This window comes from Caloenas nicobarica, chromosome 3, assembly GCF_036013445.1.
Source record: "Caloenas nicobarica isolate bCalNic1 chromosome 3, bCalNic1.hap1, whole genome shotgun sequence".
Classification (NCBI taxonomy): Eukaryota; Metazoa; Chordata; class Aves; order Columbiformes; family Columbidae; genus Caloenas; species Caloenas nicobarica.
In genome coordinates, this window is record NC_088247.1 from 20,149,753 (window position 1) to 20,175,928 (window position 26,176).

Here is a 26,176-nt window from a genome sequence, read left to right on the forward strand (position 1 = left end):
AATATTCAGTTTTTATTGGTGTAATTTTACTGCAATTCACTCAGCAAGAACTAGCAGCTGGGAAGAAGGGATGTCCTCCCAGAAATGGAGAAGCCTGCATTGTGTTTGTTCTGATGAACATATAAACCAAAAAATTACTGAAAAAGTAATATTTTCTTCCTCGCTTTAGTGATCTTGCAAAAAACAGGCCTTCTCCAAATACAAAATTAAAATGCAGAAACAGAAATGAATAGGATAGGTTAGTAAAACACTACAGAAATATTCCCCTCTTTAGACAGGTAACCAGATTATTCTTGGGCATTGATTGGTACATATACTCTTAAAACCTTGATAGCTCTCCCAATATACCACCACTTTTTGTACTCAGACCAGTTATTTCTGCAGAGATCTGTTTAGCCACTGAAGCGATTTCTCCACCTACATCCTGTGTTTACCACATGAGGTGTTTCCGATGTTCAGTGCCTGGGTGTGCATTTGTTGCTTCATCTGGACAGGACTATTACCCCTTGCCTTGCCTTCCCTTCCCTTTTCCTGCTGAAATTACATCTGTCCTCCTATAAGAACTCAGTAAGACTATGACCCATTATATAATTTTCAGTCATTTTTCTCATAGAAAATTACCTTTTATTACCAGAAGAATAACCATTTCCATTCTTTTTATCCCTTTTTTACCCCTGTTGTATATGTCCTCTCTGTGTTTTTCCACATGGGAAACTTAATAGAAGTTGTCATTACATTTTTCTTGAATACTGAGGTTGTTTAGCCTACTAAGTAATCTTGTGGTATAAAGAAATACTCCTTTGATGCTAAGTACATATCCTTTGAATCTGCAGGTAATTTTTAAGTTCCTTGGTGTTTTAGCTAACTTTTATATAGAAAATGTGATTGCAAGGACCAGATGAGATGTGTTTGGAGTAATGTTAAAAATTAGTAGAGTCATTTGTAAATGATAGTGTTTTATTAACTTATCTGCAATGTTATGGTAAAACGAACTGGGTTTTAATGTGTTATTAAATTGCAAGTTAGCGTGCAAGACTAATTTAAATTATTAAAACCAAAACCAAGGAACATAGATCCCCAATATTAGTTCACCTCTAAGGAATAATCTTTCCCATTTTGTTGGACTAGATCCTTGGGCCAAGTGAAATTAGGAATCTCATGTGGTTTCAGTGGGTTTTTTTTGCATTTTTGTTTCCTGTATTTATTGCAGATTTCCACTTGGATACCTTATCTTTGATGGCAGCATGCATGCCTGGCCAGAACAGAACACCTTGGGCTCTGTTCCTGCACTTCTCAATACTCAAATGGGCACTGTAGGTTATACCTAGCATTTCCAACCTCATGTTGTGTGGTGTTATTATAATGTCCTTTGTATAGAAACCCATCATCTGCAGCAACCTCATCTCTGTAGTCACAATAAGTTTTACATATGGAAGTGGCTGGGCTTTTTTTCTGTTAGAAAATACTTCAGTTCTGTTTACATAAGACCCTTCATCATTATTTTCATTACTGAGAGGTAGTCTTAAAAGCATGTACTCTCTAAAAAGCTCCTTAAAAGCCATCTGCATATCAGTACCTCTGATCCTGTGAAATGTTCCATGCAGGCACAAAATTGCTTGCATGAAGCACCTTGCAGAATCAGGGCCTTAGTAAGTTTTCAATACCATGAAATGCTCTGAAATTAGAGTCTTCATTTGTACAGTGGCATCGACAGTACCCAAATAGTTTATGGCCTCTTTCTTTCTGTACTTAATTATTTAAAACAAAAAATATGATAGCTGTACTTTTTTGCTGTTTGTATTTTAATCAGTATTTAAAACCACTTGCCACTTAGTTGTCACTCAAAATAGTCTGAATTCAGATGAATGTTCACTGAATTAGAGTAATTTTTTTCAAAATAACTGGTATGACTTAAGAGTCTAAACTTTGTTTTCAGAAGGAATGTAAGTGCTGGGCATCCATATCCCTGCAACTTCTATATGCCTAACTTTGAAAGTAGAATTCAGTGTCTACCGTAACAACTTAGGCAGTTTTGAAGATACAACCCTTAGTTCGTAGGTTCTTCACTGATCACCAAATATTTCAGTGTGAATATTTATTTGACGGCTCATTTTAATTTTCAAAACTTTTCTCTTGTCAGTCATTCCAGTGCCATTTCTGTGCAGTCCTTAACCAGCTATTCTGAGAGGAGCACTTAATTGTGATCAGTTATCAATGAATTGCTTAATTATGTTAACATGCCCAGTGAACCTCTCTAAGGCCTTCTTGTCTTGGAGTGTTTCCATTTGTACAGTTTCTCCTGCCTTCCTTGGGTTCGGTCATAACTTCTTGTCATTGAATGTGTCCTGCATAATTAATCTCATTCAGCGTGGCATTTGCTCATATTCAATTCAAGGGTCTTTATTTTGGCACAATTTGGTTATTGTGCAAACTCCCATTGTGATGTTGATCATTTTTGCTTCAAATCAACAGATCATAACCAATTGCTCATTCCATCCAGATCCGCAAAGATCTGCAACATGATGCTGTGGTATATCCCAAGTGCTGAGGCAATCCCCATGGGAAGTTGCATAAACTATACCGTTGCTAAAAGGGGAATTAAAAGTGCAGTGTTTTGCACTTTCTGTGTTTGGTCAGACTTGCCAAAACCCTTTAATGTATATCCCAAAATAAAAGTAATTTTGTCACTCAAAGTCCTAAATACGATTGTCCGGATCCTCAGTTGGTGTAAATTAGCATAGCTCCATTGCCTTCCGTGGAGTTACGCTAAGATACAGCAGTGATGATCTGGGCAGATGCCCTCAGCTGCTCTCTTGGGTTAGCATTCATGTTTGATTGCCTTATTTAAATCTTTCGAAGTTATAAAATTCCTTGCATTGTGTGGTTTCTTAGAATGGCCAATTGCTGACTTGATTACGTGGTGTCTGTATCTGCACAGTAACATATGATTTTGCCATGCAGTTAAGTTTATTTTTATCTCAATGCTATTGGGACTTTATGTGGCACACATTTTTTGCAGCACTGTAGTACCTATATCAATGTTTTATATCTCTTAAATATTCCATATCCCTCATAAACACCTCATCATAATCTTCTTTTACAATATTTTTTGTATTCCCAGTAATTTGAATTTACATTTGCTCATCTGCATGCGAAATCTGCTCTTCTACCCTAACACACACAGAATTTCCACTGCTTCAAAGTCTGCTGGTTTCTCTCCTTCTACAGATAACGACATTGTGCTCTTTCAGCATGGGCTCATTTGGTGTACACTGTGTGAAACAACCTTAGATTTTGATGAGCATTTTAACAGTGGCCATCATTAATTGTTTTTGTATGCCTGACTGTGCTTACACTGCACTCAGCTCCAGCAATATCTGTTTTCTGTAATAAAAAAGAGGCAGAGGAGGACTACAGCATAAGCACGTTACTATTGTTTATATGATTTTCTGGACTGTGGTGAAAAGGAAAAATAGACAGACCCTTGAAAAAAAATTAAATCCAAATAAATTATATTTAAGATGCAGTTTCCAGACTTACACTATTTACATAGTTTCATTAAAATCATCAGCTGTAAAGTAGTCAATCAGAGTGATATTTAAAATGCCGTCTTCAGGCTTCAGAGTTAAGACTACATGAAGATGAATGGAGTCTTGTTTCCAAATTTTCAGACTGCAGATTGATGGGGACATCATTATGAAAGCATATTGTCAGCCTAAAAGAGCTATAAATATAATTTATTCAAGAGAGATTAGATACTGTAGCACTTTTCTTCTCTATTAAGCAGGAAAGGAATCAAAACATGCAGAAGCAATTTATAAGAAAACCAAGCCAGCACAGCCTTTTTTGTTGTTGTTGTTTTTTGTTTGTTTGGTTTTTACAGATAGAGAACTATTTTTTCCAGGCCAGTCAGTCTGGCACTTTTCTTGCACACATAGTTCACACAAACAGCATGTTAAAGCAGACTTACTAGAAAATCACAACTTACTCATTTTGCCTCTAAAACTGAGCTTACAGATTTTTCGTTTGCTTGTATAAACTGATAATAGCTGAAAGAACTAAAATGACCCTGTGTTAAATGCAATCTACTGAATGCTGAATTCAGAGTTTAATAGGTAAACAACATGTAATTTACTTTTAGATTGTGTGATCTTAATCTATAATTCAGCCATGTGTTAGACGTGGTATCAGACAATATATGTAAAAATGAAAAAAAATCTTTGTTATTTCTTACAAATATTTGTATATTTTTCTTTTAAATACCAGAGTTATTCTTTAAAAGAGAGTGAATTCAGTTCCTGTTATTTTAACTTTTGTGTGTTTCACAAATAAGTTTTAATGTAAAAGCTGTAAATGTTAGGTATGTTGGACACTGCAGATATATGTCACTGGGTTTGTTCTCCATGAATAAGATTTATAAGCTAGTTATGTAAAAAAAAACTAGGGAAATCAGAAAAATTTGTATTAAAAGAATTGAGTAATTAAAAAAAAATAGATTATGGGTTTCTCCTCAAGGCTTCTCCAGGAACCATTGTAGGTGGTGATTTGTTTTCCTCTGATGCACTAATTGAGAAACATCTGTCAGAAAAGTGTAAGTATGTTCCATAAGTATAGGTGTAATGGAGGAGGGGCAAGGGCCTTGTTTTTGAATAACACCCAATACACCTGTTGTGACTTCAGTGTGAAGAATGTAAAAGAACAGAATTCTTAATAAATATTTTCTTTATTTCTTTAAGCCAGCAAAGGTTTAATCCTCAACACTCCCACTAACAGAAAAAGACCTTCAACGGTTCTAAGTCTTTTCAGAAGCCTGATCCAAAGTCCTTTTAAGTGAATGGAAAACAGGTTATGTTCTGTAACTGTGAAAAGCTTTCCCTGAGCAGCATGTTTTTAATGGAGTGAGAAAAATATACAAGGCCAAATTCCCTGCATAACTCTATCAGCAGAATTTGCACTCCTTACACTTGACAAAACCAGTTTCAGGTTGATACTGTCATAGGCACAGTCCTACCATTACTTGTTAAAAGGTATTTTTAAGGTATTAATTAGTCAAATATTGGTAAGGAAATTATTTAACTTTTGTGTGACTTCTATTGGATACAGAGGTTTATTAACCTCTGTAAATTAAAAATAATTAATATTTAACGCAAATGAGAGGTAATTGCCTAACAGTTTGTATGCAAAACTTGTATTCAGAATACAATATTTTAACTATAGTTAACCTGATTTTAATAAAATTTTTACAAATTTTGGTATTAACTCTACTGAACCCAGATTCATAAATGGATAATAACTAAACATGTCAGAACTACGTATCTCCAACTTTTGCAAAAATTCTTGTGAATGTCAGTGTACCACAGACCAAATGTGTTTTATATATTTAAATAAAGTCTTATGTAATCAAGAGTGATCTAAAAATAATTTTACTCCATCTTAAACTTTAAAGGCCATTATTTCGAGGTAGTGGGATTGTTTTTAAGGCTAAGAAAAACTTTTTTTTGTCCACATAAATGAAAATACTTTCCATTCAAAAGTAAAGTAAATGTAATGAATAAGACGTTTAGCCAAAAGACATTTTTTTTTATAAATTTCCCTCACGATTAAAAAAGAGAAATATGCCAATTTCTAAAGATACCACCAATGGATTAAATTCTGTGCAAGAGATACTATCCATAACAGTGAGCACTGGGAAGTGGCAGCCTAGAGGAGACATTTCCATAAAATGTAGTTTTCCGGGTAACCTGTTCCACAGTCTTTCATTTGACCTTGAGATGCTATATTCGTCTTGAAATTAGTGTTTTTCCTATGGCTGAATGAGTGTTAAGGCTGGAATTCTGCCTATCCCTAGCTCATGCCAGGAGGTTAATAAGACGCTCTTCTTCCATGTTATGTATAGCTGAGGATCGCAACCTCTGAGCTAATCAAAACAAAGAGTTTGTCTCAGCTATGTTCCTGCCTTACGTATTATTCTCCCAAATCCTCGTCAGGGGGCATTTAATTAGCAGGAGTGTTTATGAGGATAGTGATTTTTAAAAAAGTATTTTGTCAGAGTTTGAATACAGGATGTAAAAATTCACTCAGAAAGTAGAAAGTTATGGTTCCTTTTTTCCAGCCTGGAAAGAGAAAAGTATTAATCAATGCTTAGGTGAGATCTGTATCCATGTTCACCAAGTGAATTAAAAATCAGAATATGGAGCAGTAAATAGATCATAGAATCATAGAATAGTTTGGGTTGGAAGGGACTTACAAAGATCATCTAGTCCAACTCCCTGCCATAAGCAGGAACGTCTTCAACTAGATCAGGTTGCTCAGAGCCCCGTCCAGCCTGGCCTTGAATGTTTCCAGGGATGGGGCATCTACCACCTCTCCAGGCAACCTGTGCCAGCCTTTTACCACTGCCATTGTAAAAAATGCTTTCCTTATATCTAGTATGAGTCTGCCCTTTTTTAGGCAGACCATTGCCCCTTGTCCTATCGTTACAGGCCCTACTAAAAGTCTGTCCTCATCTTTCTTATAGGCCCCTTTTAAGTACCCAAAGGCCGCAATAAGGTCTCCCCAGAGCCTTCTCCTCTCCAGGCTGAACAACACCAACTCTCTCAGCCTGTCCTCATAGCAGAGCTGTTCCAGCCGTCTGATCATTTTCGTGGCCTCCTCTGGACCTTCTCCAGCAGGTCCATGTCTTTCCTGTACTGAGGGCTCCAGAGCTGGATGCAGGACTCCAGGTGGGGCGTCACCAGAGCAGAGGGACAGAATCACCTCCCTCAACCTGGCCACGCTGCTTTTGATGCAGCCCGAGGTACAATTTACCTTCTGGGCTGCAAGCACACATTGCCGGCTCACGTCCAATCTTTCATCCACCAGTACCCACAAGTCCTCCTCCGCGGGGCTGCTCTCAATCTCTTCACCCCACAGCCTGTATTGATACCGGGGGTTGCCCCGACCATGGTGTGGGACCTTCACTTGGTCTTGTTCAACCTCATGAGGTTTGCATAGGCCCACTTCTTGAGCTTGTCCAGGCTGCTCTGGATGGCATCCTGTCCCTCATGTGTGTCAACTGCACCACTCAGCTTGGTGTCATCTGTAAACTTGCTGAGCGTGCACTCAGTCCCACTGTCTATGTCACTGATGAAGATATTAAACACTACTGGTCCCAGTATGGACCCCTGAGGGACACCACTTAGGGATGTTTGGCTACAAGCACACAAAAACAACAAGTGATTTTGGAAGAGAAGCGTATTGCTTTAAAAAATCAGAAGGAAGCCCTTTTCTTGTAAAAATCATATTAGCCTCTCACTCAGGGCTGCTTTTCTAATTGTGCAGTGCATGAGAGCTCTGAGCCCAGAGGTGTAGCAAAGTGTTTCTGAGTGAGCAAGCTGCTTTCTCCACTGCCGCTGCAACCACTCGTGCTGCGCAGCCAGTTGTCCCGGCGTGTAACCTCCAGCCTCTCCCACACTCTGTGCAGCAATTCAGGGAACTGTTCCTGCAGCTGTTAGCCTGCAAAATTAAAGTGGCTCTTTCATGAAATGTTTACAGTATAAACCAAGCTTGCGCTGCCTAATCTTACGGGAGTTGCAGAAGGGGAAATTGTACAAAAGCGTGGGCTTTCTGCCTTTGTTAACTTTAAGGAGAAAGTAAAGAGGGCCAAAGAAAGAAAAGACACCAGAGTGTATCCCATGACAATAAAAAGCACAATTCATTTTCAAGTGCTCTACTTAATGATACCTTGGAACAGTCTTATGAAGCTGGAATTATTACTTATGTGCTTTTCAATCCAGTCTCAGATTCCAGCACAAGAAGGAATAGTTTATCTTGGAACAGTTTTAATGGTCTTCTCAGAGCTTCCTGCCCTCACTGAAGGGACGTGTCCTTTGTTCACATAATGTGCAAACTGCCTTATACAGTCTGACAGGTTAGGGTGAAATGGCACCAATTTCAGGTTATTGAATACCGTACTAAAACCTCCATTGTTTCTTTTACTGCTATCCAGACAGCTGCAACATCCCTTCAGGAGGGACAGGAGACCTGGAAGCAGAGGCAGATGGATGCCTGGAGTGAAAACTGGGAGTATTATCTCAGCCACACAGCCCCTCTCACTGATCGGGACATTTGGTGTGATCCACTTTATCTACCTCACTGAGAATTTCTGAGCATTCATTAGCTCTGCAAACTGGAGTTCAAAGTAATAATTTTCAGTTGTTCAAAAGAACATATACAAATACAAAGAATTGTACAAATACTTTTAATATATACAACTATACAAAGAAATTGGCTGATGGTTGAACTTGAACTATCAAGAAGAGACTGAAATCAAGTAGAATGATAGTGCCTGATCTTTGTGGAAATGAGCCTGTAAGGAAAGTTGGCATCTGCACTGCAATAGGAGACTAAACAGCATGCTTTCTGATACAGCTTTTAAGATGTATTACAGAATTATAAGACCATGTAGGTCAGGACTTCCAAATGTTACCTAGTCGAAACTCCCTCTTAGACTGAGTCCACTTGGAGCAGGTTGCTCAGGACTTTGTTCAGTCAAGGTTTGAGTATCTCTAAGTTTCTCTATCTCATAAGAGATTATAATCTCTATATAATATCTCTAAGTATCTCTATCTTTGAGTTCTCACAACTTGTTCCAGTGTTTGACCAGCTTGATGGTAATTTTTTTCCCTTTACAATGAATTGGGCTTTCCCATGCTGAACCTTGTCCTCATTGCCTCTCATTCTTCAGCCGTGCAGCTCTGAGAAAACTTTTGCTATACCTTCACCACACCATCGTGTTAGGTATGCATAAACAGCAATCAGATTTCTTACACTTTTCTTCATAAGAATGAACAAGTGCTCTCAGCCTCGTATATCAAGTGCTCCAGGCCCATAACCATTCTGCGACCTTTTTCAACAGTGCACACTTGCAGTTTAGTGTTTATAGTTCTCAGAACTCTGGAAAGAATACAGAAGACATAGTGCCCTCCTAAGTGTCACTTCATTAAGGCTGATTTGTCTGCCCACTGTCTGCCACCTGAGACTACCTCAAGGCAGTAGGATGGAGTACTTGTAGAAGTGACCTATGCTCGTGCTCAACCTGTCCTCCTTGCAGAGAGGTTCTTGACTGGACTCACCCTAAGAATTTTTCCCTTCAGTATTAATTAAGTCTTGCTTAACATTGCAGGCCTGAGGTAAATTCAAGTAAATGATGAGGTTATACTTAAAAGTCAGTGTAGATGGAGCATGTCTCAAGTGAATTGCACCAAAAATAGAGTATGTCTGAGAATTGCTCAAAAATTAGTATAAATTCACACAGAAAAACAGTGACAAAACTGGATTTCCCTTAGCAGTACTGTTCATTAGCCTTCTTACTTGTCCAGACTGCCTCTCACAGTCTGATATAATTCACACTCAGTATTTTCACATTTCCTCCCTTGGGCTTCTGACAAATGTTTTTAGGCCTAGAGGGAAAAAGCTGCTCGTTTTCATGAAATGAAAACTGAAGGATTTTACTCTCTTGCTGTTGACTCTTCACCCCTAAAATAGAAAGTAGTATCTCTGCTTTTTCTGTCGGGGAAAGCGAAACTGCTGAGAGTTTGCTGCCCTGTTATTGGATGGCACGTGTTTTCAGGTAGAAACTCATGCATTCAGAAGAGATTTAAAAGTCCGTCCAGTATAGAAACTTCATGGTACAATGGAACTTCTCAGTGCTAATGGGCACAGTGCAGTGACTGCATATGGAACAAAACTTACCTCTCAGCCTTCGGATGCAATTAGTCACCTAGACACATTTTGCACCAAACTATTATGTTAACCTTACCTTACCTTTCTGAAGGTGCACCAAAAATCATCTTTTTACTTCGTCTTTTGAACAGTAAGAAATAAGATGTTAATAGCGAAAAAATTTCCCAGTCATTACATTTTATGTCATTTGGATAGTTTTAATAGGGTTTTTTTTGCAAACTTTTGCATCCTCATCCTGCCCATGATATATTTCCTATGTGACTCATTGATCTTTGCAGTCCTATTTATTTCTGGCTTTGCCATAATGCTAGACTGAGAGGACTCTCATTAGAGGCAGGTACGCTGCTCCTTTCTTAATTATATAGGGCTAGAAATATTTCGTAGGCTTCATCTTTCATACCAGTATTTGATATACTGTTTTCAAAGAGGGCATATGAATTGGACTTTCTTCATGCTCTTATTCTTTCTGTCTTTCCCACTCAGCCTTTCCTTTCCCCCTTGCATTTGATCCAACTGTTTCTTTTCCTATGTTCGTCTAGAGTCATCCTCTTGACCAAGTATTTGTGTGAGCACAAGCTGAACAGTTCTGTTCAAGTGAAAAACAGATAAACAGAATAGCTAAAGAATGGCTAATGCTGGGTTGTGCCCATTCTCTCCCCAGCGACTTCAGTGGATTCTTAAGACCACAGACTATATGCAAATTGTTCATTTGTAACCTGTGCTTTTAGCAATCCTAATCTGATAGTTTTTCTCAGTGTTTCTTGGGGAGGTACTTACCATTTTGAGTCTTCCAGATTCATAGATTTTGAAGTCATCCCAAACCTCCGGGAAAGTGACAAATTCAAGGTCATACTGCTGTGCCCACTAGATGTTTTAGTAATTGCTTTAGCTGTGAGAAGATACACAAAGTACAAAAGAGCAGACCATGAGAGGAGCAGTAACATAGAGACAACAATCAAGAACTATGCTATTCATAATTTTATGGTGTTCAAGGCAACCAGCAGGCTACTGACCATAATGTAAATCTCTTATCAAGGAAAAATTCCCTGCTTTAAAGAGTGCATTTTCAAAGTACTCAGCATTTGGCCTAATTTTAATTTATTTTTTTGCTAAAACTTCCATTTACTTCATAAACAGAAAAATTAGGCCAATTGTATGAGTTTTTGAAGATATCTTTTAAGTTGAAGAATACCAAAATACTATACCTGTGCTCCTCTCTTCAGTTGCTTCTCTTGGACCCATTTTCACATACAGGGAGGAAGAGAAATTGTGTCACTGGCTGTCCTGCAAACTCTGGACAAGGCTTGCTGCACAATGGCTGTGTGGCAGATATTCCTGAGGGGCTTAGTGGTTCCCATTTTAGTAGACCAACCAGGAACAGGACATTCTTTTTCAGAAACAAATGTGTCTACTCAAAATTACTGAAAAAAAAGCCCACGTGTTTTGGGGTTTTTTTCAAGCACAGGCTTGCAGCAATGCTATTAGGAGACAGAGAGCTCACATGGCTTTGCCCCTAGTTGTAGGGCATGTTCTATTACGGTTGTCTTCTGCATTTTTCTCCACGCCTCGACCATTTTGTGTTATTCCTTCACTATAAAAATGAAGCTTTTTTTCAGAGGCTGAGGTGTTTGGAAATGAACATTAGAATTTGCATATGTTGGAACTGATTCATCCCTGGTGCCAGGAAGCGCTCTCTGCTGCAGGGAGGGGATCTGCAGCTGGCCGGTGCTGCCTGTGAGGCAGGCGATGCTGGCAGGAGGCAAAGCGTGGGCAAGGTGCCCATGGAGAGCTGATTCACAGCTTCCCCCTGGCATCTTCTGTGAATGGAGCACCCCACGGGTAGCGCACAGAGGCTCTTTTACATTAGGCACGTACCATGCCTTTGGCAAGCTGCATGTTAGGCAGTATATGCTGGTGCTAGATGTGAGAACAGTGGGCAGCACGTCATGGCACTTGCTGCTGGGAAGCTGGGAAGTCCTGACTGCTAGCAGAGCAGGCAGCCTGCAGAGGTGGTAACCGAAGGCACAAGAGTATATTTTATAAAGCAATATAATTAATTTAAACACATCATGTGTATCTGTGCATTCGAGTGCACAGCAATATTTTAAATGCCAGCATGATGCATTTTAGTCTGCTTATAGGAAAACAGATTTCAGCGTAATTAAAAAATCTTATCATGTTCTTTCCTACCCCCACACAGTTCAAAAAATAGAGGAATGCAATACAGATAATACCAGCAGCTATGGACAGAAAAATTGTACATGCAGAAAGTCAGGGAATTAATTCAATTTTACCTAAAGAGAAGAGTATGCAGCCAGCCATCCCCAGTTTCTAGAGGCAAAGAGAGAGACATAGCAATCTCTCAGCAGAGATAGAAGAGACTGAAGTTACTCTATAAAGCCTCTGAGCCAAAATTATTTTAGTCTCATGCCTGGACTAGCTCCATAGGCCTGGCATCATTCCCTCATGGATAGAAAGACTGTACAGTGAAAATGGTAACAACAAATCCTCCCATTCTACACTTCTTCCCAATCTCCAACCTGCACTTCTCCCAGTGGCTTCTGAGAGGGCTCAGTAATGCCCCACCAGGAGTGACCCCTGCCTCGATCCCCTGATCTCCTGCCCATTCCTGCTGGAGCTGCACTGGATCCAATGCCAAAAAGCAACTCACAAGATAGAAGACTTTTCTCAATTAACCCGTTTGCCACTGCACAACTTTTTTTTTTTTTTTTTTTTCCTGGCTCTTGTTTTTCCCTTAAATCCTCTTCCTTTATATCTGCTGTGGTTTTGGGTTTTAAATTTTTCTATTACCTCCAATGAGGTCTGTTGTGTCAGTAGCATTCTGCTAAGCAAGAAATGTTAGTAGCATTTTACATATGAAAAAGTAATATTTAGCACTTTTGCTAAAACTAAATTTCTGTGATTAAGTACTCCTAGTTAGGCTGAATACTGGAAAATAATTAACATACGAATCTAAATTTAACTTCTTTTTTATTTTTGGCTTACAACACATCTTTATGAACCTTTGATATTTATAAGGGTCTGAATTCACATGCTTTTGTAGGTATGTTTGTGAAGACTAGAGCATAGATTTTTCCCTTAAACATGAAACCATAGACTCAAGATCCACTGAAATATTCATTATCTGCATACCTGTCCCACAGAGTTTATGTTGCCTCCTGAACCAACTCAAATGAGCTTCAGATGAGCTCTGAATGCAGTTTTCAGAAGTGCCAGCCTGGTTCTGCTCCCTTTGAAGCCAGTAATAAAGCTTACAAGGACTTTAATGAAAATAAAAGAGTGCAATATGCTTAAAATTACTCACTTGTCTTGGCAGCCAAGCAATTCTATGTTAAGGTTTCACAATACACAGCATTTTCTCCCCTGACACAAGGAAGTGTACCCAGTCATCTCGGCAATGCGATAGGACCACAAGCAATGCAGACTAAGGGAAAGATAAAATCAGCTGGGAGAAAGGAGCAGGAGGACAAGAAGCGTGATGAAAGGAGAGAGAATGGAAAGAAACTACAAAGAGAAGGAAAGAAGAAAGAACTGTCTACTTCAAGGTTATTAGAGATCATGAAAGGAGAAAAGGATGAGGGAGGAAAAGAGAATGAAGATATCAGCAAAAGAGGACAGGGAAAAAAGAAGTAAAAGAGAAAATTTAAAAGTGACAAGAAGAGACAATGAGAATGGAAAAGGATCTGGAAAAGGAAGCAGTAGAATGTGGAAGAGAAACACTGTAGAGGAATATGAATCGTGGAATAGAATCATAGAATCATTTTGGTTGGAAGAGACCCTCAAGATCATCAAGTCCAGCCATTCACCTAATTCTCGCACTAAACCATGTCCCTAAGAACCTCATCTATACGTCTTTTAAACGTCTCCGGGGATGGTGACTCCACCACTTTCCTGGGCAGCCTGTTCCAATGCCTGACAACCCTTTCCATGAAGAATTTTTTCCTAATATCCAATCTAAACCTCCCCTGGCACAACTTGAGACCATTTCCTCTCATCCTATCACTTGCTACTTGGGAGAAGAGACCAACACCCTCCATGCTACAACCCCCTTTCAGGTAGTTGTGCAGAGATATAAGGTGTCCCCTCAGGCTCCTTTTCTCCAGGCTAAACAGCCCCAGTTCCCTCAGACACTTCTCATAAGACTTGTTCTCTAGACATTTCACCAGCTTCATTGCCCTTTCCTGAACATTCTCCAGTACCTCAGTTTCTTTCGTGTAGTAAGGGACCCAAAACTGACCACAGTATTTGAGGTGTGGCTTCACCAGTGCAGGACCTGGCACTTGGCCTTGTTGAACCTCATACAATTGGCCTCAGCCCAATGATCCAGCTGGTCCACATCCCTCTGTATGGCCTTCTTACCCTCAGGGAAATCAGCACTCCCACTTAAGTTGGTGTCATCTCCAAACTTCCCGAGGGTGCACTCAATCCCCTCATCCAGATCACTGATAAAGAGATTAAGCAGAACTGGCCCCAATACGGAGCCCTGGGGAATACCACTCATGACCACCTGCCAACTGGATTTGACTTTGTTCACCACAACTCTTTGGGCCTGGCCATCCAGCCAGTTCTTCACCCAGAGAAGAGTGCGCCTGTCCAAGCCATGAGCAGCCAGTTTCTTCAGGAGAATGCTGTGGGAAACAGCATATGGATGGAAAGCAAACCATGGGGCAAAAGCAAGTGCAGGTGCTTGCTCCTGTGTAGGAAAAAGGATATCAGATGAGGAGAAAGAAGTATCAGGAAGCAAAACAGAGAGAGTAAAATAAAGAGCGAAGAATTATGTAAATGCACAGCTTCGCTGAGGGAAAATAAGAGAAAATAAACACATCCTAACAAGTTTTTCTTTGCAAATTCATGGATAGGTTGTGTAGGTAGACAGTTTTTGTTTAGGTATCAAAAGAAAGTAGCAACACTTTAGGAATTCAGAAATCAAATGCCATGGTAAAAAAAATAGACAGTAAAAGACAATGACGTAAAAGTGAAAAAGCATCTAGAACAGACAATGGCTTTTCTTCTGTGTCTTCATGAGGAAAAGGATAAGCAGCATTCCTATTTCACATTCTTAATCAGAGCTTAACAATCTACCAAAATATCTGGGACTGAAAATAAGATTTAGCGATTTTCACATCCAGATTGCATTCACGAGCTGGCTAGAACAGCAATGGCTGGGAGGCATTGCTCTGCTGAGGAAGGTGAAGGCACAGTGAGTTGCTGGTTTCTGTCCAGTTAAATAGGTGTTTTCATAACACTAACCACAACCCTGACTGTTACTGACACACCCGTGGCCACCAGTTCTTCACTGAGGACCACCCAGCTCTGTTTGTGATCTCTCTTCTCGCCCTGGAATGTTCCCCGCAAGTTAGTGCTGAGTGCTGTAGGAAGGAACTGGAGGAAAACATGTTCTCTCTTTTGTCCTCTTAAATAGGTAAAAAGAGGACTTGTTTGTCGAGAGCTGCAAACCTTTTGGGTTTTGACAAGCACCCAGATTCATAGAGACGTAGACAAACAGTAAACTTACCATACTTTACGGGAAACTCCATTTCTTAGTTCGACAAAGCTGCTTCTCATCCCTTCACTTCTTGCCCACTCCCCTTTTTTTCTCCTTCCTCGTATATTCTATTCAGGAAACTGCAAACACAGTATCTTTACAGGTTTACTTTTTTAACCTTTTATTTCTGGACCACCTGACTAGTAAAAAAACCCACAATATTTTGTTTATGCATCTACATGTAGTTTCAGAAGGCATATGACTTTATAACTGCAAACAGAGCAGTGAATAAGAATCTCTGCTTCTAGCCCATTTTCCTCTTCTGTGTTAAATCATTTAGCCTCTCTATGCCCCAGTTTTCCTCTGCCAAACTCTTCTCTTTTTCAAAGCAGTATTGTGAGATTTTATCCATTAATGTTTGTTAAATACTTTCAGATCTTCAGATGAAAGATAGAAATGCAAAATATTATTGTGTCTGTCTTCCAGTCTCCCAATGTATGAATTCCATTCCTCGTGATTCAAATAAAACAGAATCTCAAATACATGGAAACTACCAGACAATAAAAAATTCTACATTCTGCTGTGAAAAAATCCCACAGGAAACAATTATATTTCTCTAGCCTTTCTGAACCTTCAATGGAAAATCACACCTCTACTATAGAGATTGACAGCATGGTCAAAATGAAACTATGGGAAAGATATAATTTTCTATTAAATCCCAGTTCTTTTGCAGTGTGGAACACTTCTGAGGAACCATTCTGAATTTTTGCAGAACTTACTGGTTTCTTCCCCCATTCAATTCAATATGATTTTTCTTTTGGCTTGCTAGCTATATCTGCTTTAAATATTTAATTAATAATTTATAAGATACATATTCTGTCTGGTAGACTGTATTATTTACATATGTGTTCATTTACTTACTCAAAGGAAGATTGGATCCACAACAATGTGGGTACTAAGTTCTGTAAACTAAACAGTAAAAGTAACATTAGTCTTCAGAGTTGATATACCAGCTTATTAATAACAGGTCATGCAAGGTATTTTGTAGCAATCTGTTGCAATTGAATTCCAGTATAGTTTGGTGGGTACTAGAAAGGATTACTATCTGATGGCTCTTGGCATGGCCAGTGCGAGAGAAATTATTGGTTTAATTTCGGTTCCATGGAAGCAAATTTCTTCAGCACAAAAATAAAATATCAAATCTGTTTGCCATAATAGAATTGGAAATGCTCTTCACCTTTAGTAGTTACCGTCATTATTGTTTACATGTCTGAAGTGTCCACTGAGTGCTATTCTTAATCCCCCAGGAGCAAAAGCCAAAAAAAGTACACAGATAATGAACAGACCTGCCAATTCCTGTGAAAACTATGGCCTGAATTAATAGCATGCTCTTTCCTTACTGCAAACTAAGCTGTAGTGGTACGGGCCATGAGGTTGGAAGTGTGCAGGGGCACAGGGCTTGGTGCAGGGCACAGAAGGGACCCAGGGCAGTTGAAGGGGCAAGAGACAGAGAGAAGTTGCCTTTGTTACAGTTGCTAAAACTCTCTCTGGCGATTAAGGTAAACGTTATCACCCTACTTAGCAAAAAATACAGCCAAGCATTTCAATGACCTGACTTCTGTTCGTGTGGTGTGCTGAATTTGGGCTTTTATAATTCTAGATCCAAGGTTTCCATTAGAATTTATATATATAACCTGGTCAAACCTTAAAGACAAGATTTGACTGAGAGGGAAATAGAATTCACTGTGTTGATGAATCTCAGCCAAGGGTTTCTGTGAGAGAGAGGGAGCCTGAGCACGAGCCCGAGCCCGAGCCTGAGCCCAGGCACTGAGCTGTGGTCAGGCTGTGTGCATTGAAAAAAACTTCCTTGAGCACTGCCTCTTCTCTAGGGAAGTGCAATCCTTCAGGTTCCAAAAAGCCATTGTCATTTTGTGGTAAATTCTCTAAAAGGGGGGAGAAAAAAGCAATGTATTTCCGTTATGCTGCCGATTACTCTATTTTTTTTAATCAGTATGTTTTAGAGATCATTTATGTTTTAAAATAAATTTTAAAAGTAAGTCAACCAAAGCTATAGACAATAATAAGGAAAAAACATCAGTTCTGTCTTTGCACCTTTGTGTATCAACCTGTTTGATCTCAAGCTAGTTGAGCTATAAATCTAAATAAGGAAGCTATATGTAAGCTTATCTAGCTCCTATAGACCTAAACAGAAGCCTAGGAATATACGTTTAAATTTGGATTTTATTTATAGTCTGCTATGCTGCCGTGAGCTGGGTTTTGTTTGTTTGGTTTGTTTTATTTTGTTTTGGTTTTTTTCTCAGCTGAACTTGCAGCAAGACTTTTAACTACTGACATTTGGGAAAACCTTCCCAGAGCCCATTTTGGCATTGCAGCCATTTCCTCCCCAGTCCCAGGAACCTTCCTAAGTTCCTTCAAGCTGCAAAAGTCTTTTTTAATTGCTGCACACCTTCAGTCTTTTCCCCAGTAAAGAATGGGTCGTAGGGCTCAAGTGATTGATCTCAGTTTGGCTCTCACCTTTTTTTTTTCATTCCTGCTATTGAATCTAAGCCCAATACTGAATCCAGCTGCCACAGCTGTTGCTGTTCTGCTGCCTGCCCTGCTTTCCGCTTATGCTTATGTTCCCAAAAAAGCTTCTCTGGGATGTTCTGTGAAATGAATGGGACATCAAGGCAGTGCTAATTGCATTCCCCTTCACTGACAAGCTCTTTCTTTCACTGGATGCCCTGAGTTTGTGGTAAAGTGCTAGTGTTATATGTTCTGAACTTCATTCTTTACAGAGTGAGTTCCTTTTGTCATCTCACTCTTCACAGTACTAAAGTATTTCCTTTGCTGCAATAAGCTATTTAAGATATTATGTGCAGTCTACAAAGAAGCTTCTGATCCTGCCAAATTACATTGACTCGAAGTAAGTGAGGAAACTGTATATGTCTTTTCCCACTTACTCTGATATTCATTTTCAAAGAGTTTCCCGTTACTTTCCTTTTATAAGCACCTGTAGATACAATTTTTCTGGCATTGTTGCATGTAGATATGATAAGTCAAATATGCACAGGTAGCAGCTTCTAGTAATGTAGTATTCAATATACGATCAGACATTCTGAAAATACAGACTTGCAGTTCCAATGGTACAAGGACCTGTGGTTGTCTCCTTATCTAATCTGCTGAGGACAGCAAATATTGTAATAAATTTATAGTTGAAACAGACTGCTGTAGATCTGCTCCCTATATTTCACAGTGGTTATAAGCACTTCTCATAGAATGGAACCCGCAGTAAACAGAAATGTTCCAGGGTTTTTAAAGGCTCTTATCAACTGCACTAAACTGTCATTTCATCTGTTACATTTACATCAATATAGGATTATGAAACTTGAAAACAAATATTATCATACCAAAATCAAAATCTGAAAGGTCTTTCTAAAATCCTTGCCTACATAAAAAATCTCCTCTGGTTTAATCAGAAGTATGATTTTAAACTGATGTGAACTGTACAGAGCCCATTGTGAAGATTCTCAGTTCAACTTACCACAGGGAGATTTCCTCTTTAGCTTCAGTTACTTAATTTTTTTTTTAATGACACAGAAATAAGCTAGTTTTTAAATTATGTAAGACTCTCCAAATGCTTGAGGTGTAATGGTCTAATTTTAAGACTGGTTGGATATACTGATGGATCTTGTAAATCCTGTTTGTTAAGGCACTATGAGTCATGCCTGCCTGTAGCAAAAGTCTTGGAAAAGATGAGAAAAAGCATTGTTCAGTTTTGATAATAGCTTGTTCTCAAAAGGATTTAAAAATCTGTAGCGGACAATGATGGCTTCAAATAGCATGGGTTGATTAAGGGATCCTTGTAGTACCTCAGTCAGACTGCAGAGGAACAGTCTCATGGCTCCTTTTTCTCCTTTATTCATTTAAATGTCATGGACGGACATTTAGAGCCAAAGTTTAGTCAGCTCCTTTAATTAAATCTTATTCCCATATGTTTTGATTCAATATCTTTAGAAGCTTCAGTCAGGCTTCAGTGATGCAGCTGGTCTTGATGGCAGTAGGAAATAGGCATTGTAGATGACTGAAGATACCTTGCATTAAAAAAACACATGAAGCAGGAGTTGCACGTCTCAAAATGTTTGCCAAAAAATAAAAATAAATAGTGAGAACATCTAAATATTTAGATATGATGTACTTAAAATATAAGACCCTTTATATAAGATGCCCTAGCCATTTATTTTTTAACTGAAAGAAATAGCCAAAGTTTGTGCTAGCCATGTGCAGCTGCAGCAAAGAAAGAATAGTAAGGGCCATACAGTAGTCACAGTAGTCCTTATATCATCTAGTCAAGATCATGGTCTTATACTTGGTTCTGTGCAAAGATGTAAAGCAAGAGGAAAGGAGAATTGTCTTTAAGGAAGTTGTTTGGACTTCTTATCCAAAGCACACAGGCTTTTATATAACAGAGAAATGACATAGGGAACCCCAGAGGTTTTACCAGCTTCCATCCTGGAAATGCTATCATATCTTAATGTTTTCTGTAGAATAACTGAACTGGCCCAGATGAAGACCATCTGAGAACTCCATATATTGAATTCCAGCTTAAATTGTATCTTTCAAGGTTGCAATAATCATGTTTGAAGTTTGGCCCTGCTGAACTCGTCAGAAGTAGGTAATACTTGCTAGCTTTAAAGAGCCAAAACATAGCTTAAAGGAACATGACAGCCCTATTGCACTGAATTCTTGGTTGCTTAATTCCTGATTTTAAAAACAAAAAAAAAGCTTTCAAGTCTCTGCAGAAACCTTTGTGGAAAAAAAGTTGACTAGTATGCTGGACCAAATTTGAGGAAAGCACACATGTAACTAAAGGGTGAAAGCCAAAGGCTGCATGAATGCTGGATTCAAATAGTGAAAGAATACAATGTTATGGAAATCTGATGTTTCAGAATGCAACATCTGAATTCGTGCACATGCTTTTTTGAATTTGAATGCTTTCTTCAAATGAAGCTTTAAAGCATGGCTAAAATTCAAAACTCAGGCTCAAGAAAAGTGACTTTCTGGAATTCATGTAGCATTCGTCTGTTTGGTAAAATGAATATAAATTAATTCTTCCTTTGTCTTTCTGTGATTTAGTGTAGCAGTTCAAATGCCAGCTAATGATTTTACTTAGCATTATAATTTAGCTTATTCTGTGGTGATGGCAATCATCTTTGAAATGTAGGAAAAAAACCATGAATTTTCTTTGGTGACTGATGTCTTTCAGCTATTAGAAATTCCACTGATGTCTGTATCAGTGACTTCTCTGTCTGGTGCTGTACCTTGGTGTTTGGGAGTGTTTGGGTAGGTTACCATATCTCTGCAAGACATCAGCCTTACTGCCCCATCTACACATTTCCTTTTCGTTAGGCATCTCCTGCAATTCTTGGAGAGGTGAAGGAGTCTCTCCGTGGTGCGACTTTGTGACGCTGTGCTGTGGGGTTAGAGCAATAGCTCTGATGGAAAACAAAGCGGCTCGCTCTAGTGTTAACCGTTACCTAAGCTTACACCTAAGTACCTAAGTACCTAAGCTTACATTTGGATATTCTGTTTGCTGTCAACTCTACTTATTCCTGGTGGTGCAGGGATGTCAGGCTGCTGCTGGAAATCACCACTAATCTGCTGATGCTAGAGATATCCAGAAAGTGTTTGAGTGGGCAGGTGAGGAGTAACAGACAAAAGTATTTTACGAATGAAAAAACTATGTTTGTCCCCAGTATGGAATTAAGCTCAGGTTCAGCAATGGCTAGAGGTCCCCAGGGCTGGCACCCATGGAAAGAAGGAGTGAGACAGTTGATGTTTTTTCGTGGGCGGCTGTATCTTTCCTGTCAGTAACGCTGCTCCATATGTCTTCCGTTACTATTCTAGGTGTCCCACCCCTGGATGTGATGGCTCTGGGCATATTACTGGAAATTATGCTTCACATCGAAGGTACGTAAAGAGAAGTTTTTGCTCTTTAAATCAAACAACTGAAGGGCTAGAAGGGACCGCAACAGACCTCTCTTCCCTCCCTCAGCACTGAGTACCCTATATAGACATACATTAGTCTGACTCGTTTTATTTATCACCAATGAGTAATATTTCTCAGTTTCAGCATGGCTCACTACCCAAACAGGTAGGAAGATTTTTGTTAATATATAGCAAAATCTTTGTAGAAAATGAATCTAGTTTTTGTACCTTCTCTCTTAGCCCAGGAAAGTAATTCGACATTCCTCAGTTTCTGCTGCTTTACATTCCGAATGACTTAACTCTTCTCCTCACAATCTTACCTTCTCTGGACTCAAATCCCATTCTTGAAATTTTTTTTCCCCACAAGTTATATTTCCTGATTGTTCCTATCAATCTCTTCCAGACTCCCTCTGTATTTCCTGAAATGCAAAATTGAACACAGTTCTTTACCTTTTGTCCAAGCTGAAGTCTTACCAGCTTTAATCAGAGGGAAAAAGTACCTGTTTCATCTAATATGCCCCAGTCTTGTTAGTACATTTCAGAGTAAAGCTTGGCTTGTTTTTAAATCACAGCACATAGTACAACACTATGTCAAGCCAGAAGAATGGAAAGACAAACGTAGGGATGAAAGCCATTACCTTAGCTGCTTAAACTATAACTGTGATCTTCACCAAGGGCCAAAGAAAGCTTCACATTTACTAATGAGGGTGTTGTTGGTAACCCCAAAACGAATTACAGTGGTACGACTGCAGAGATAATGTTACGAATGCTGTGTAATTAGCAATTCCCCTGTGGCTATTTGAGGACTATAAATCACTAGAGAAGAGCTGCACCATGTTTTGTAAACAGTTATCCAGTTTAATCAAAGAATAATAGTGTAGCCCACCTCTCATTTGTTAGTAAAGGCTCTTTACTCCCATGTGTAGTAATACTGTTGAGTCTGGATATTTACTTGCTTCAGACAGTCTCTGTAGGTTTACAGTTGGCTATAACTAGTCGATATACAAATTCCCAGTTTAAATGTATTCCCAGTAAAAGCAACAAACAGTTTGAAGTCAAAACATAAATAACATAGAGATTGGGAAAGTGCCATACCTTTACATGCTGAAAAAATGAAAGATCAAAACAAGTTTCTATAATGCACAGTTAAACATCAAAAGTACAAATAACATTAGAAAGGAGAAGATGTAAACATTTTTAAAGCACTTACGTGATGTAGGAGATTATATCACACTTTCAAAGGGATTTAAGGTCAAATTTATAACTACATTTAACTATATGTGGATTTATCAGCTCACATGTTTACCAATAATATTCTTGATGTAGCTATGCCCTGAGTTTGCTATTTCAAGAAGTTATATATTTGGTCATACATTTAATCAGATGCACGCAGGACAGTGAAGATGCAGAAGGCCAAGTGTTACAAAGATGAGAAACCTACAAGCAGACAAGGAAGAATCACTGCATTAGAGCTAATTTTTTAAACCCTTTCCCTGGGCATTGTCTCCTGACCACTGCAGGACCAGACCATGAAGTAGATGGTGTTACCTACTTTTGTCTGTAAATTGTTACGTACTTGTATTTTTGCAGAAAAGTGCTGGACCAAGTTTTCATTTGATTCTGCAGCATACTCAGTACACAGAAAGACATAAAAAGTAATTCTGCAAAACTAAATGATCTGTAATTTGTCCAGTCCATTGGAATTTAACACACTCTGCCTTTCGAAATGCCATCATGTCTATATTGATGACATACCTCCTGGGAACGTGCCTTCTTTTCTCTTCCAAAGGGCCTCCACAGCAGCCCCAGGTCCTTGGCTGCCTGTGGGCGCGGGGGCACTGACACTGAAGGGCTAATGTCTCTTTGCTTAAAACCACCGATGTCCCCAGGAGACTTGTCATGTTTGCATGGAGCCAGCCCCACACTGTTCAGGTCATGGTACCTGTCAAGGCTGTTCTCTGAGGTTGTGAGGCCAGCAAAATGCACGGTCTCTAAAAGGGCGGCAAACCCGTAGCCTAAATCTGGAACTGTTGAATATGAAAGACCCCACAGCATGTTCACAGTTAAGCTTTCTAATTCCCACATTGAAAATTAGCGTTTACCTCTGCTTGCATCTGAATTAGCATTTTTGTTTGTATTTCGTACCATCCCTTACAACCTTTTCAGTTTCAGAAGGAAAGGAATGACAAACTTCTCTCTTTAATGGCTGCCAAGGTGTCTCGGTATAATTTGTATTTAAAATGGCTGCTCAACAGCAAGCACACATGAAGGCAGGTTGAACTCTGCCACAACTCTCTGCAATTCCACACACCCATTCAACATATGCAAGAAGTTATATCAGCATATGTCGGTGTTGAGTTTCCCTTGTCGTCTTTTATCTTCATATATAAGGAATTAAACTGATATAAAAATGAAATAATATGTTTACTTTGTAATAGCTTTTGGTTATTATAGGATAAAAAAATTAAAGCAAAGGCTCATTCTTGGCATATGTTTTCTTGGTGAATCTGCTGTCAGAGGCAAAATGAATTAATCATGATCTCAGAAGCTGTCTGTTGAAAATGTCTGTTTAGAGGACCTGAAAGGTCTTAGAATTTTCTAATAAATCACAGAGCCAGAATAGAAAGATCTATTGCAAAAAGATGATGCACCAAAATACCAATAAGTAGGTGATAATTAAATTGATTTAATATGCAGAAAGCATTAAATCATTAATCAAGGCAGAAATTCTTCATTCAGATCTTGTTATGAAAATGTCATCATCTGCAAGCATACCCATCTGTATACCTACAAAAAAAAGACTATTGTTTTCTGAGGCATTTCTGTTAACTATTCAGTTTTTTGATACAAGACCTGATTATTCTCACACGGTGGGCACAACTAGTCTCACAAATAAGCCAGGGATATCTGTAACTCCTGTCCTCTCTCCTTCACTTTCTGCAGTGCAGGTTGTATGGGGGACAATGAACCAACCTGTTTCTGAACTGCTTCCCTTGCCCCAGAGCTTGCTTCTTCTCTCTCTAAATCCCTCAGACTCTGTTCCTTCTGCCTCTCTCTTCTTACAGATGATATTATTAATATTTTCAAAGATAACTATTTTTAAGTGTCATGGGCTTTCTGAGATTTAGTTTGTACAGAAGGAACTATGTTACTTTGGTGTGCACTATGCATGCTGGAATAAACAGCAGCTTGCTTTAAAAAGGAAAATGGTCAGCTTGCATTTAAACTAGAAAGCGAAATGGGAAAGGAGCACAGGTCCAAGCACCAGAGTGCAGATGCCTGCTTTATTAAAGTGGTAGCAAGTCCCCTGGCATGGTGCTGACCCTGGGCCACTGAAACTCTCTCAGGCAATTCTCAGATATGATTTGTGCCTCAGCATGGGTCTAGATTATTTTCTCTAAGCAATATGGGTGTAGCTGTCCTGCTGTGCTGAGACAGAGAGTTCAGCTGGATGGATGTGAGCTTGCTGGTCTTGGGTCAAGACAGCAGTTCTTGGTCCCTTCCATTTACCACCATAGATATAGCCATACCATCTCATTAAGCATTGCTAGGTAATAATATACTACGTCCAATACCTTGTGCTAACGTTCCTACCTTTCTTTAATTGACTTATTTATGACTTTACAGGATGTAAACTCTATTTCTGTCTATTTTTCATTACTAACATGGAATTTTGTCTGTGATTGCATCACCCTTTTCTCTGCTTTTCCTTCCCAGTCCTCGCTGCTCTTGACAAAATAACTGAAAATTTTGCTACCACTGTTTCTGTCTCTTCTTCCTGAAGACAGGACCTACTATACAACACTGAAGTACTTTTTTATGCTGAAAACAAAATTTTAATAGTCTATTTATTTTCTTTCTCTGCAGAAGTTTTTCTTTGGTAACACTACTTCATCTCTCATCTCATTACTTTTGAAGGTGGTGTTCTACTGATGGATATGTTAAGATGGAAATAACATTTAAGTAGAGGACAAAGCATGATTTTTTGATAGACATATTTGCGTCCTCAGAAAACAACTACTTAAAAATATCTTTAAATATCTGTTGAAGTCATTGTCAAGACTACTAAATGGTTTCTATAATGAATTCTTCATATGCAAAGGGAAAGCTGAGCTCGTAAGATCTTGGAACAGATACAACTTGTGTAGTTAAAAACAACATTCTCAGTGTATAGTTAAATGTTACATTGCTTAACCTAACACATAACTTTGTCTCTACCAAATCTTTGTGTCTGGGCAAGTTCTGAACACTTAAACCCTTTCTCAGGAAGGCATCAGCATCATGCAGCTCTGAGCTCTGCCGCGTTTTTATTCAAGAGTTCTATCGGATTCTTACATGATGGCTGAGAAGGTTTAGTAGTGTTTCTAATGTGGTCCGTAGAAAAATCGTTAGTCCTACCAAGGGATCCAAAGACTTGTGTTTTTTGAGCCTATTCTTCCTTCCCTCTCAGACATATAGAGGACATAACACCTCTCAGCCCTGAAACACTGATTTCTATTCCTTTTAAAGCTGTCACTGCTGCTGCTGAGTCAGACCCCTCGGGGCCGGCCAGTGCTGTGGTCTGCGCAGCACCCGTCGTGGTCATGTCCTGCAGCTCTTCACATTGAAACCACTTGAGCTTTGATTTTGGAAACTGGATGGAACTATCTGTTCTGCCAGCTTTTCAGATAGAAAGTGCATACCGTGTTAACTGTACTCCAGAAGGAGAAATTGCATTTTTAAATGTTTTCTTTCACTCAGTCTTTCAGGCTGTCCGCGAGCAAAGAAAAGCGGAATCAGGATAGCACAAAGCAAGGAAGACAAAGAAGACCAAGAGCCAATTAGGTGAGAACAAATATTGTCAAAGGGCCATCATCTGATTTATAAAGTCATAGATATCGTTAGCTTTTTATGAAGGTATAAATATTATTGTGTGATGGTTACCAAAGAGCAGATGGCCATACTGATTTCCATGAGTGA

At 39.0% G+C, this 26,176-nt stretch overlaps 1 protein-coding gene across 1 annotated transcript in view; it reads left to right on the top strand.

Moving 5' to 3' along the window:
• Positions 1–26,176, top strand: part of MYT1L (myelin transcription factor 1 like) — a 220,148-nt gene that overhangs the window by 170,324 nt on the left and 23,648 nt on the right. The window contains exons 15-16 of the mRNA XM_065630596.1: positions 21,137–21,199; positions 25,958–26,041. Of these exons, the coding sequence (XP_065486668.1) occupies positions 21,137–21,199; positions 25,958–26,041 (147 nt within the window). The remainder of the gene's footprint in view (positions 1–21,136; positions 21,200–25,957; positions 26,042–26,176) is intronic.